General features: G+C 40.7%; 1 protein-coding gene across 1 annotated transcript in view; it reads left to right on the top strand.

Annotated features, from left to right (window-relative positions):
• The window catches only part of LOC148501155 (mpv17-like protein 2), a 50378-nt gene extending 35429 nt beyond the window's left edge, over window positions 1–14949 (top strand). Inside the window, exon 6 of the mRNA XM_088450865.1 lies at window positions 10799–14949. Coding sequence (XP_088306991.1) covers window positions 10799–10909 — 111 coding nt within the window. The 3' untranslated portion in view covers window positions 10910–14949. The remainder of the gene's footprint in view (window positions 1–10798) is intronic.
• Window positions 14950–15198: the final 249 nt, after the last annotated feature.

A 15198-nucleotide genomic window follows, 5' to 3' on the forward strand; every position in this document is an offset into this window, starting at 1 on the left:
ACTAACTAGCCTTTAGAGAATTAACATAGTGTCTTAATTGGAGATATACCCAAAATGAACGGGGTGGGAGATTATATAATTGCTGGAGATCTGTAAAGGATCGTATTCCACTAGGTGTAACTAGATGGGATATATGTGTAATACCCTTTGTGGACCAACCAGATAAATTAGACGCCATAAGACCTGGGGGTAAATCTGGATTATCTACCAGCGGAGTAGGCAATGCAGCGCATGGGCTAAACGAGGGGGAGTTCTTAAATTTGTTCCACCAACGGAGAGTCGGACCTAGTGTCGGTTGAGATAGACGGACATTTAACAATCCAAGGAAGAACATGGGGTGGTTTACCCACTGTGTGACTTACTACACGTGTCCATTGTTTAATTACAGATAGTCTAGACATTTCAACAATCCTAGACAAGTGGACTGCATAGTAATAAGTAAGGAAGTGGGGTAGTTGCAAACCACCTTTCAAACGACTGTGTTAATACAGCTTGTGACAGTCTGGATGTACCTGAGCCCCAAACAAAATGACCCACCAAGCTTTGTAATTCCCTAAAAAAGGAAACTGGTATGGTAATAGGCAACACTTGCATCAGATATAAGACCTTAGGTAAAATAGACATCTTAACCGTATTAATTTTACCCAACCAGGATGGCTTCAGTAGAGACCATCTCTGAAAATCTGTCTTAAATTGTTAAATAAGAGGGGGAAAATTTAGTTGGTACAAATTACTATTTGAAGGGGATAGAAGAACACCCAAATATTTAAGACTAGAAGTCCAAACAAAGGGAAAAGCACCTCTAAGACTTGTCACAGTGCTGTCAGGGGCTGATATATTCATGGCAACAGATTTGGAATAATTGATTTTAAAATTAGAGATCCCACTGAATCTATCAAACTCATGCATGAGGGCAGGGAGAGAGGTCACCGGCAAAGAGATGGTAGCAAGGAGATCGTCAGCAAATAGTGCCAATTTGTACTCATGGTCTCCAGTCTGCACACCTTTAATATCCCCGTAACACCGGATAGCCCTCGCCAATGCCTCCATGCAAAGTACAAATATAAGAGGAGACAGTGGGCATCCTTGACATGTGCCATTATTGATCGGTAAAGGCTCTGAAAGGGCCCCATTGACCCGCACTCTGGCCGTGGGAAATTTATAAAGTGCTAAAATACGATGAAGACAGTGAGAGCCTAACCCCATATATCGAAGAAGGCCTTCCATGAACTGCCAATCAATCCTGTCAAAGGCCTTCTCTGCATCTGTTGAGAGAAGGATAACAGGGGACTCAGTACCTTTAACAAAATGGATTATATCAATAATCTTAGAGGTATTGTCCTTAGCCTCTCTACCTCGAACAAATCCCACTTGGTCTTCGTGTATCAAGCCAGGGAGAAGAGAACTCAACCTATTTGCCAGCATTTTAGCATATAATTTTAAGACATTATTTAATAAAGAAATAGGCCTATAGCTTGCACATTGGGCAGGGTCTTTCCCCTCTTTAGGGATTATTGAAATATGGGCTTCAAGTGTCTGAGGGGAAAAACCTACCCTAGCGGACACTTCATTACAGGCCTTCAAAAAAAGTGGCAACAGCATAGATCGAAACGTCTTATAGTAACTTACAGGAAAACCATTGGGACCAGGGCTTTTCCCAAGTGGGGTATTTGACAGAGCAAGATCTAGTTCCTCGTAAGTAAAGGGGCGATCGAGAGAAGTCAGATCACTCTCATCAGGTTGTGGGAAATCAACCGAGAGAGAATTTCTAATCGCTTCCCGATGCGTTAAGGAATGTGTAGGTGATTGTTCCTTGCGTAAATTATAAAGTTTCATATAATAATTTTGAAAGGCAATCTGGGGAAAGTTGTGGACAATATTCCCCCCAGAATCCCGAACATTGGAGACATAAGATTTTAGCCTCTGAGTTTTTAGAGCTCTAGCAAGCATTTTGCCAGGCTCGTTTCCCCATTGATAAAATTTATGCCTGCATTTCTGTAAATCCAATTTAGTTTTATCTTGCAGAAGCTTATTAAGAGCCTGTCTTGCTTCAGTAAGTTCTCGCAATGTAGTTTCATCTAAAGAAGATTTATGGAATGTTTCCAGGGACTTAATACAGGCTAGAAGTTGTTGCCGTTGAGCCAACCTCTCCCTTTAGTCTGGAACCTAACTGGATACAGTGTCCTCTAATCACACATTTGTGTGCCTCCCACACCATTATCTTAGACACATCTGGAGCGTCATTAATATCGATATATTCAGTAATGGCTTTGAGAAGGTCATTTTTAGTACGAGGGTCACTAAGTAAGATCTCATTAAAGCGCCATGTCCATGGTCTGGGTGTCGAGTTAGGAAAACATATATTTGCGAAGATTGGGGCATGGTCAGACCAAGTAATATGACCTATTTGACTGTGGGAAAAATATTGAAGGTTTCTATGATCTACAAGAAAGTAATCAATACATGAGTATACAGAGTGCGGGTTAGAGTAAAACGTATAATCTCTAACCGTTGGGTGTTGAGTCCTCCATACATCTATCAATTGGTATTCAGAAAGGAGTTGGCGTACTCTACGATGGTCCCGCAAGGAGACTCGGGGCGATCCCAAAGAACAGTCTAACACAGGGTCTAAGGACCAATTAAAGTCCCCACCTATTATTACACACCCCTCCCTCAATGGCTCCAAAAGTTTTAAGACCTTGTTAAAAAATTGCCTCTGTTTCTGATTAGGAGAGTAAACATTTACAATAGTATATACTTGATTATATAACTTACATTTCAATATCTGACATCTGCCTTCCACTAGAATATGATGAGATATCTGTAACGGCAAGCCTATGAGAAAGGAGTATAGCCACTCCCAGGGACTTACTCTGAGAGTTATTACTGCAAAACACATGAGGATAATGATAATTCCCAAGCTTAGGAGCAACTAGTTGCTTAAAGTGTGTTTCTTGCACAAAAGCTACATCTACTCTCTCTAGATGAAGTTCTCTTAGTAAGGTGGAACGTTTCTCAGGAATATTAAGACCTTTAACATTAAAGGAACATAATTTTATATTTTCTGGCTTAAGGGGGGCCATGGAAGTGGCTATGGGAAAGGTTAATCATATATAGAGAGTAAGGCATTATATGACTCTTTTATAAAGGTGTACAGACATAGTGACTAGAAAGGGAAAAAATAAAAACAAAAAATTAAAATAAAAACAAGAATAATAAAAAAAAGAAATAAAATAGTAAAAAAAAAAAAATTAGTCTTGTTAGAATAAACAGAAAAATATATCCATGAGAAAAGATTTCCGCTGTTGGAGCAGGCAGGAGACGATAGTCGGCCCATGCTCCAAGGTCAAAAATGCGGAACGACCCAACTGGATTAAGGCAGCTATAACCACCCCCCGGGAATAAAGAACTAACCTATCCTGTAAATGGCAATATCAAAAAATCATCTACATAATTAGAATAATAGTACCATCTACATCAGTATCGTAAATGTATGAGGCGTATCTATAAAACAATTCTAGAAGAATTTCGGAAAAAAGAAACTTACTAAAACATACACAACCTTACAAAATCTGCTGTGTGTTGAGAACAAAAAACATAAATTATTTCCTTTCGTATAAATGACTAGTATAAAGCATTAAACTGTTATGCAAGAACAAAGACAATTATAAGAATCTATAATCATCAAATGATCAGTGAGCGAACTGACCCCCAACAATATCAAAAGGATACAATTCCGGACATGTATCCTGTCTAAGCTCAACATAAAAGCAAAAAATCACATTTAAATATCGCAGGTGATAAGGTGCCAGAGGCTGTCCGTTCAACTCGTGGAGAAGTCGAATTATGTCTCTGCCCCCTCACTGTTATCCAAGGAGCTTTTGCAGCAGGTGGGATGGGTGGATCTAGACGTGCGAACAAGTGGATCCAATCTTGGAGAATTATTATTATTATTGGAGAAGTATTGAAATAGAGAGTGTGTCACAAAAATTATCCAGGTCTTCCGGTGTCTGTAAGATGAGTTGGCGACCATCATGCATGACTTTGATACTCAGAGGAAATCCCCAATGAAAACGGACACCTTTTTGTTTAAGAATGTCAGTAAGAGGCTTAAGAAGGCGTCTTTGATGGAGTGTATTCCAGGAGAGATCAGGGAAAATTTGAACTTTATTGCCATTAAATTCAATACCATCCAGTTTGCGTGTTTGCTGAGAATCTCTTCCTTAAGATGATGGTAGTGGAGTCGACCAATAATGTCTCTGGGAGCCTCAGATTGGAGACCCTTTGGGCGTAGGGCCCGTTGAGCACTATCAAAAAGAATTGTATTATCTGGTTCTGCATCCGTAAGTTCATTGAACATTTTGGTAAGCGCATCAATGATACCAGGACCTTGGACATCCTCCGGGATTCCCCGGATACGTAAATTATTGCGACGACCTCTATTATCGAGATCGTCTAATCTCCGCTGCATCATTCTCATCTCTTGTGCATGCGTAGAGACAATGTCCCGAACTTTTTGTTGAAAAGAACTAACTTCCTCTATGTGTGTCTCCATGTCAGACACCCGGTGGGCAACATGAGAAATTTATTTTTGAAGAGTAGCAATTTCCGCTTTGACTGTGGCTTCAATTTTCTTATCAAGGTCTAGAAAGTCTTGTTTCATGGGGAGAGAGCGCAAGTGCGCTAGAACCTCAGCCATAGTGGTATCTGACATATCTCCGGAACCAGTATGAATTGGTGACGCCATAAGTCCAGTATTATCAGACGACGTAGATGAGTTAGAATCAGACCGTGCGTTATCTTCAAATGCACCACCGTCAGGGGTAAGGTAGCGGAATAGATTGGGTTGAAACGATGTATCCGCAGTCTTCTTAGCACTAGGTGTCTGCACTGTCCTCTTAGTTTTTCCCATCAGAGAGATAAAGACAGGAGAGACAAAAATGAAAACACACACATAGAGAAAGGGAAAAGAGCAAGCACAGCAGATATGTAGGACAAAAATATTAATACATGTATAGCCTCAGGAGGTACATTCCCGGGATGTGGTCACCACGTACCCCTCCCCATAGTATACGGGGGAATCAGGGGGTCATGGACATCTCGCAGCGTACGTGTCAGCCCATAGAAATCAACGTCTATCTCCACAGCGATATATAGGAAATATAATAGTTATATTAGGCAATATAAGATGTTATAGACACCTGCTGTGAGATCAAGTAGAGGGACTTTTATAAATAGGGAAGTGTGAAGTTACAAGCGTGGCCACACGGGGGAGCTCCAAGCCCAAATATGTTATAATATCAATATCCACTCATAGGAATGAAGGGAGACATACTGGAAGAAAGGAAAAACACATATAAGTTGGCCTGCAGAAGGAATATATCTGTTATCCGGCAGAGTGGCACAGTATTTTTTTGGGTACTTTCCACTGGCTCTCTTCCTTTTGTGGTGGGCAATCACAGTCCCTGCAACGTAGCAGCGAAGATGTCGATATCCCCTCACAGTAAGATAATGCAGTCAGTAGTCCCAGTGACCAAACGTAGGATTAGTAGACTCCTGCAAGAGCTTCAGTGGTCAGAGTCAGGGAGCATATGCGTCTGGCTAGATGGCTTTGGCTATCTCAGAAGATTACACGCAGACAGGCCTGCCTGTTCCGACTTCTTTTAAGGCTCATTCTACTTGGTCTGTGTGTCTCTCTAGGGCTGTTCAGCTTTGTAAGGCGGCCATGTGTCCAGACCTTTCTAAGGTTCTATGCATTTGATACATTCGCCTCTCAGGAAGCTTCCTTTGGGCACCGGATTCTCCTCTCAGCGCAGGAGGACTGCTTTGGGACATACCCAAGGTCTCCCTGTGGAGCCAATGGACCCTGAAGAAAATGAGTTATGGTAAGAACTTACCTTTGTTAACTCTTTCTTCGAAGTCCTCCCACCCTGACGCACCTGTGCTTCAGTTGGGCTTCGCTCTGGTCGCCAGTTTTCCATCTCCTTCTGTGTGAGAATGTGATTCTTGAGTGTTCCGGTCTTTCTTCTCTCTCTTATCCTCCTTTGGCTTGCTACGCAACTGAGGTGCCTCTGATCTGGGGGCAGGGTATGGAGGGAGACCCAAGTGCATCCCGCCCTGCCGCACCTGGCTTCATATGGGCTATCATGCTGGTCATCGGTTTCCCGTCTCCTTCTCTGTGAGTGTGATTCGAGTGTTTCAGTCTTCCTTCTCTCTTATCCTCTTCCGGCCTTTGGCTTTTTACCAACTGAGGTACCTCAGGGTCGGGGGCGGGGTATAGGGAGAGTGGACCCAGTGCATCCTGGGAGCTGAAAGCTTTAACGGTGTGGTGCCCAGATTGGTTCCCATCACGTACACCCCAAGGTCTCCCTGTGGTCCCTATGGACTTCAAAGAAAGAGAGTTAACAAAGGTAGGTTCTTCCCATAACTCATTTTTAAATCCAGAAACATAAAAAAAAAGTTACACAAATTATATCTCATTGAACATGTAGATTGACAGCAGAAAATGTAACAAAGTGGTAATAAAACTGTACACAGGACAATGTACGGGTTTGGAATGCTCTGCCGACTGTCATAATGTCAACTGAGTAAGATGACCAGGGGTTATACGCATTACCCACACATTATACCTGTTTTATTTCAGGAAACTTTGCATTTTCGGATAACACCACTAGTCTTTTTGCTTATTCCAACACATCAAATTAAATTTAACCAAAGTGAACAAAAGCAAACATGAAAAATCTACATTTTTTTTTTTTTACTGGAATGTTTCCGGTCTCAATTTAAACTCTTACCATGTGCAGGAATAATATGGCAGCGCACCAAGGCCTAACTTTTTATTTTTTTTCTTAATGGACAACCTACCGCATTTAAATGAGGGGTCCTAGTTATTTATTATTTGACATAAGATGCGGGAGATCTGGGCTTTAGATCCCCCATCTGTGGGGTGTAAAAAATTGTGGACTTTTTTTTTTTTTTTTCAAAGCAGGGTGACACCTTGTGTTTGTGCGGACCAGTATGGGGGAGAAAAGGCAGAAATGCACTGTTCCCCCAGCATTGGAAAACTTCTTTTTTTTTTCTGTTGTGCTGGTCGTTTAAAAAAGGGGACGAAGCTCTTTCAAATGATGGCCGTCCTCCAGGTTAAAGCATTTTTTTTTTTTCAAAAGTGTTTTTATTGAAATTAAAAAAACATTACAATTCACAGTAAATATGCCATACATTTGGTCAATAAAAACAATTTGGATACGGTATAATACCACACATACAAAGGAACAGACTTGCATTATAATGTGTTGTAGAAGGAAAATAAAACCAGACCATGCTTTGTCAGCCTTCAGAGTGTTATATGGCATCAAATGTACAGGCACACAGGTCTAACTTTATTACATCAAATTTAATATGTAGCATTTTTAACCACTTTCCTGGCATGGTCGCATTTTCCCGACCACACCAGGCAATACGTTATCTGATCTGGACTCAATATTTCGACCACTCAGATAAACAGTGTGGGCGGCTGCAGGAATAGAATTTTCCCACAGCTGCTGGTCCCAGAGGGACCTACCGGTCCCTCTGCTTGCCTGCACCCTCCCCCAGTGTCCACCATGCTGCCGATCACTGCTGATCGGTCAGCACACCAGAATCCCTCACCAAGTGGCTGTAGAGATTAGCAGCCGCTGGGAAAAGGTAAATTAACCCCCCCTCACCCCCTAAAGTCTACCTGGTGCCTGAAGCCGCCATGAAATGGAAAGTCGCAATGTTTCCGATGTTCCGATGGTGGTGATCCAATATTTGATAAAACTATTTTTATTTTATTTTTTACAAATATTTAAAAAAAAAATAACTTTTTTTTTTTTCAATGAAATTTTGGATAAGTTGAAATAGATGATCTTCACCTAATTCACTCATAAAAAAAAAAAAAACTTTTTCTTCTAAAAACCGCTCAGAAATTGCTGTCAGTAAATGTGTACAGATACAAAAAATTAGCTTTTATATCATTTCCTTTGAAATCGTTAATTTATTTTAAAGTCTTTATATTGGAAACAAAAACAATATATGTAGAAAGAAGAGAAAAAATGGAGAAGTGAGAGAGACTAAAAAGGGAGGGGGGGGAGTAAGGGGAGAGACAAGGATTGAGTCATGAACGCCTAGGCCCTGCGCTGCCACCATCCGTCAGTTGTAGGTGATTGGGGGGTCCTGTAAATGTATTCAAATTTCATAAAAAGCGGCGTTGTATTTTGTCTTTTAAGATCATCCTGTAAAGTGTAAATAATACTTTCTCAAATTGAGAATCTTTGTTTCTGTCTTATGATGGGAGGATTGAACCCAGTCCATTTTAAAGACTTAAAATTATTTATCTTTAAACATAGAGAGAGGAGGAGGAGTCGGTTGAATCCACTGCTGAAGAATAAATTTTTAGCTGCAGCCGAAAGCATTAATAGCAACTTTTTACAGCCCAAAGATACTCCAGTAGTTACTGGGAGATGTCCCAATATCACCCATTTTCGGATCAATAGGGGTGTTTCAATTCAGCGCTTTGTTGAATCGTCCCAGGAAGGAGTTCAATTGACCACATTAAGTCCGACTAGGACCACTTAGGTCGGAGAATGCCGGTTACTGCACCTTAAGATGGGTGTTTAGTCACAGTAACCGGCATTCTCTAACTAAAGTGGCGGCTGGTAGCGCCGTGTTAAGTTGGAACACAGCATTGTGGCTGGCACTTAAGTTGGATTCCTGCTTGCACTTCAGGAGGGTGCAAGCAGAAATCCTCTAGTCCGACTTAACGTGGTCAATTGAATAGCTCCGGGTACTCCTTCCTGGGGCTATTCCACATCGTGGTGAATTTAATTGTTCCCAATTCGAGGTAATTGAATAAAACATCTAACGCAAATTGTTTGATAGTCATCCATATTTTCTTAATAACACAACAACCCCACTGGCAATGGTATAAGGATGCTCTTGGATGAGCACATTTTGGACATGTTGAGAAGTTGGTTATGCCAATAAGGTTACAATGATTAGGGGAGAGAGAGCCTCTACAAAACATCTCTGTAAATAATAACAGGGAGTGTACAGAGAGAATATTGAGTGCGCGTGATGTCGGCCTCCATCAGATTTGGAAAATGTGTCTGCCAATTGGTGATTCCTGTATTGAATGTTACCGTAAAATCAGGAATTCTCAATATACGATAAAAAAATTTGCTATAGCTTTACTAGAATACCTAGCAGACAGTAAAGCATCATCCAACTGGTTGTCCCAATCCAGGGGAGACAGGAAAGATATAACTTTACTAGTATAATGTGGCTGTAGGAAGGCAAAGGTTACAAGTCTGGACAAAGTCCTAATGGGTTTGTGCCTGTGCGAACGTCTGGGCTTGTGAGCAATAGTTTCTGACTGTGTGTAAACCTTGAAAGTCTCCCATTCCAAATGGGTATGCAGGAGATCCGTTGAAACTTGTTACCCAGCAGAGGGAGATGTAAGGAGTAAGAAGTGTGTTGCAGTTAGTGCCATGTCGACCATGCTGACATCAGGAGTGGGTTTTCAAGCAGGGGTGAGGCAATATCACACTTGGGCATGTGTAAGAAAGTATCTAAATCCAAAGCAGAAAAAAATTGTTTTTCCAAGGTACAATTGGCATAAAAGTTTCTACACAGAATCCATTCTATGATGTATCTGCAGATGGTTATAAAGAAAAATGTTCGGGAAGTTAATATACCCTTCATCTCTAGTATGCTGAAGAATTTTCAAGCTTAATTTATTTTAATTTTTTTATTCTAAATTAACTTTTGGAATGCAGCTCTAACTTTTTTTTATTTTTCATCTGTCATGGCAAGAAGTAGGAGGAACTGCAATGGGTACAAAAATTTAGGAAAGATTACCATTTTTATTAGATTGGCCCTACCTACCCAGGTATGAAAGTTGAAAGTGTTGTTAACTCCTTCTGCAAGAATTTTATTTATAGTAAAGGTAATGTTTAAGGAATCTAAGTTATGAATATTTTTAAGTAATTGTATTCCCAAATAAGGAGTACTGGACTTTGACCACTGCAACCATGTCCTCAAAGTGTAAAAGGCCTGTTACCTAGGGCTAACGCCTCAGATTTAGAAAACTGTATTGTGAATCCAGAAATATGACCAAATTAATTTAGCCAATAGAGAACCTAAACTGATATCTGGGTTTGAAATAAAAAGCACTAGATTGTCTGCAAAAGCTAAGCTTTAATTCATGTACACCTATAAGAGCGCCACGTAATAATGACCAGTTTTGGAGTGTACGTAGTTGCATATCCAGCGCTAGATTGAATAGCAAAGGTGAAACCCTTGCCTAGTATCTCTAAACATTTGTAGGGAATTGCCAAAAAGGCCATTGACAAGCAGCCTGGTACAGGCATTCAAGTAAAGATATTTGATCATATTAATAAAGGTGAACAAAACTCTTGAATCCAAGAATGAAATTTAATATTCCCAAAGGGTCTTGTCAAAAGCCTTCTCAACATCGAGGTTTAGTAAAACGTTCGAAGACTGCTTATGTTCAGGAGTAGAAGCCAGGACTGCAATTGTCAAAATTATTCTCAAAGGTTACAGCATTTTAACCATGTTGGCATTAAAACTTTGAACTTTATGGTAATACCCAATGTATATCCTAAGCTACCCACATTACATAGCTTGGACTGGGGAGTTCAATTTTTATAGAATAATAACTTTGATATGGATGTTCAGGGTTCCTTAAATTTGAATTTGTTTTAACAACATTAGATCTGTAAAATGGTAATTTTGATAATTTTCCGTTTGTGACTTGCAGACTGATGACCCTGCTCCAGGCATAGACAGAGATAGTAGAAAGGTTTGTGCATCTGACCAGCTAACCGGTAATTCCTCACATCTACCAAAATCACTGGATAAAAATGTTTAACGAAAAACAAGAGACCAAGAATCTGTGCCTTACTTACACTGTTCTGCAGTAAATTGCCAAGTTGTTAATAAGTGGAAAGCAACTGTTTTTATGGTGTGGTATTATGATTATAATAGAATATATGATAAGCAGATCTGGTAGTGGTAAAGGATAGAGACTTGTGCAATTATGGCCAGTGCCTCAGTTTAGAATTATTTAAAGAGTTTAAATTCTTGCTGTAAATTTTGTATACAATTAAATATATTTTATGTACACAGAAGCTGAAAAGTCTGTGCACATAGATGCTGCTACCCAGAGCTTGCAATGTAATATTTTTCCAGTGGAAAAGCTGTATAAATTACTGCAGTGTGGCGTGTAATGTGCTAATCTGCATTATCAAACATGTTTGTTTACTTCCAGCTATCTACCTATTTTGCCATATGGCCCCCTGATAATGATTTTCTCCAAGCTGCACTACTGCAGCCTTCGAGTGTCCTTTTAGTAGGAGGCACCAGTAGTCCAAAGGGATTATTCTAGCAGCTGTAGAATAATCCATTTCTGTATATATTTGGACCATAGGAGGACGTCTCTGCTTCTGGGGGAAACACACATAGCTCGGTCAAATAACATTTAAATTCCATTTAGCTTGCCCCAGGGATGCTAGTTGATTCGTACCATTCACCTTTTAATGTAGACGGAACATGGAACTGTTGCTGTTTGACATGCCTTCATTATCTCGTATGGAACACAATTATTCATATAGGATATACTGTATACATTTACAAGGACAGCATAACAAAGATATTTGGGTCATGGTAATGTTCTCTCTAAAACAAGGCTCGACAAATTTTTTTAAATCTAGGAGCCATCTTAAAAGTTTAGGAGCAAGACCATCGTCCGTTACCAAGATATATGAAAGCTTGTATAGACCACCACACATGCCTCTTTAATGGTCACCAGATTCTGCAACATGCCCATAGCAGCCCCCAATTCAGCATATGCCACACAATAGGGCCCCCATTGAAATTGGTATACACACTAGGGCCCATATTCACATTATGCCACACAGTAGGGATCAAATACATTTTATGCCACCAGTAGGGACCAAATACATATTATGCCACACAGTAGGGAGCAAATACATATTATGCCACACAGGGAGCAAATACATATTATGCCACAGAGTAGGGACCAAATACATATTATGCCACAGAGTAGGGACCAAATACATATTATGCCACACAGTAGGCACTAAATACATATTATGCCACATAGTTGGACTAAATACATATTATGCCAAACAGTAGGACCAAATACATATTATACCTCATAGTAGGACATATTACGTCACACAGTACAGCTTCCTACAACACGAAAAAAATGAAGCAACCGGGTGCAGACAGCCAGACTCTGAGCTTGTTAGAGAACTCAACAAGCACTATGTGAGAAGCTTGCAATATCAATTTCAACAGATAAACTTTATTACCGTGCACCATGACTTTATGATGACCCTCAGCGGGATCCGATCAAGAAGCTGCTCCTGCACCTGCAACATCCAGGTCCCCTGGGGATCATTCTCCTCCTTCATTGTGCTAGCAGTGCTGTAGCGAGAAGATCCGGACCCCAAAAAGTCACCCACTTCGCGTCATTTTTCGCGCAGAACGGATGAGGCGGAGCCACACTGAATGTGGCGGCCATGCACTCCTCCGTCCTCGTGACAGACATAAAACGTCGGACGTCCCACCCATTCAAGACTGTAATCACCTCTGGAGGACAGGTTTTTTTTTTGTTTTTTTTTCCCCCTCCTTTTCAACTAGCTTTATTAGTACTTGACCCTTGGAAATCTTAGTCGCCATGGCGACCTGGCCCCCGGGTTTTTCGAGCCCTACTCTAAGAGGCCTTTCCTACATGGTAGTTAGGTCACATCTTCTGCTTTCTGACTTTACCTGAGTCTGAGAGAAGTTTTACCAAACCTTGTACTTGTTTGCAAGTGGTAATATTTTAAACCCAGACAGTTAAATCAAATTGACTGAGGTATTATTTAAGTCACTTCTGCTCAAGCATGGATATCCTTAAAACCTGGACTGGTGCTGAGTTTGGGAACTTCTGTTTTAAGCTACTGGATGATCGGTATAACCAGTGTTACTTGTTGTGGAGCAATTTTTTGTGAATCCTCATAGCACTGTTGTAGCTGGCATTATAAGAGGACTATCTTAGCATTGTGTTTTCACCTATCCTCTGTGTGCATGTATCTGGATTGACAACTCTGCTGAGACACATCTACAGATACTTTTGTTACTGGAAATTGTATAAAGCATAGGTCCCCAAATGCGGTCTTCAGGGCACCCCAACAGTACAGGTTTTAGAGATATCCAAGGTTGAACACAGGTTGTTAAATCAAATTGAGTGAGGTACTAATTAAGTCGCTTGTGGTGAAGCATGGATACTCTTAAAACCTGCAATGTTAGAGTACCTTTTAGGACTGAGTTTGGGAACCTCTGATATAAAGGGTGTGCTGCCTGCTATTACCAACAGGAGCATAGAAATTTGCTGGAGTTACATACAGGTAGTCACTGAGTACAGTGAAATCAATTCAGTACAGTTCATCACGTGTTCATCCCTGATCACCTGCCAGGACAAATGCGCTCCAACATGCATAATTACTCTGGGGAACTGTAAATCTATAGGGCTCAATTCAATTAGGAGCCAGTTTATGAAAGCTAGTTTGGATCATTATACTTCCATACTTCGTTTGAATCCGAGAAATGCGAGCTTCAGTTAGAAATGCCAATTCACGCTACTTGCAGTGAGGTTACGCAACTTTTCTTCAAAAATGTGACCTGGGAGAAGTGCATGAAAACGTGAGGAACCAATCCCCTGGAATGCCTTACAGTAACAACTGAGATAGTAGGACCATATAGGCTGTTAGTGGCCGTAAGGAAAGTACTGGACAGAAATGAACCTGAGAACTGACTTGTCTTTATTGGCCAAATTATGCCAATTAAATCCCTCCAAGTGTATGATTATTCTTTGGCAGTGGTGTACTAGAGATTCTGCTTTGTGTCCCGACCTTTTTACCTGCTCAGGGGGTGTGCACAAAACTTGAATTTCCCCTGGAAAAATACATGCAAGTTTAGATTTGGATTGCAAATGTAATTCGCAGTGCGAGTTGGCCGTGAAAGCGGCTCACAGAACTCAACTCGCATCTGCATGATCTGCCTCCACAGATGTGTGTGATTCTGACCGCAGAAGTGGAGTATTTACAGAGATGTTTAGTACACTGTACTACATTATTTCCTGCGGGCCTGATTCAGTGATGTACACCCATGCCGCTGTAGCTACCAAGGTGTATGCAGTGGGCGTGCAAATATATGCAAGCGTTGCTGCCGCCAGGATTTGTATTGAAGCACCCACCAGCGGCTTCGCATATCCAAGTGACAAAGATGCAGCTTGGTTGCAGACCAGTCGATTATCTGACATCTGAGTCACCTTATGGTCACTCAGAATGGACGAGGGAATGGAGACACTGTAGCCCCATTTTTACTGCATATGGGATCGCAGCTGAAGGCAGAGACACGCCCCAAAAATGGTGATGACTCATCTGAGTGTGAGTAGCCACCTCCCCATCGCTGTCCGCAAATGGTCCCTGCCTGTCAATCTCTTTTGAATAAATCCTCACAGTGAAAATTAAGATTACCTAAAACGCAGGCGCAGATTACAGATGATTGATTAAACTGCATAAACATTGGCATTGCGTCCATCTCTGAATCAGGCACAAAGACTGTATACTGTAGCACTGTTGACAAGTCAAGAACATCAGCATTACATACTTATCATATTTTGCTACATTTATAGTAATATCTGGATGTTATGTCATTTTATACGTGAATTGTCATATTATACTATGAATGCTCGTATTTATCTTGAGATATAAGACATGCTTGTTTACACTATAACTCACCTCCAGTGTCTTAATGCTCTTGCATTATTGGCATATGTAATTCTCTACTAAACAATTTTTCTCTGAACAATAAACATACCAGTGTGTCTTTTGCATCCAATTGGTGTCATTTATTTACTACGTGTGTGTGTGGGGGGGGTTGACATTGCTTAGGCAGGGTGCCCCCTGAATCTCGCCCTCAAACTAGTAGAACTTAGTGAAGGTGTGTTACATTGGAGGCACTGCTAAGATTTTATAGTTAAATATAAGGATGAAAGGGTGTTTATATTCAGACAGGTGTGCAGATTTCTTGGTTCATGGGTGCCCCAGATTTTTGTTTAAAAATTATAGGAACCTTGTTCACATTACA

This window comes from Taudactylus pleione, unplaced genomic scaffold (assembly GCF_031769625.1).
Source record: "Taudactylus pleione unplaced genomic scaffold, aTauple2 ptg000532l, whole genome shotgun sequence".
In the NCBI taxonomy this organism is placed as follows: domain Eukaryota; kingdom Metazoa; phylum Chordata; class Amphibia; order Anura; family Myobatrachidae; genus Taudactylus; species Taudactylus pleione.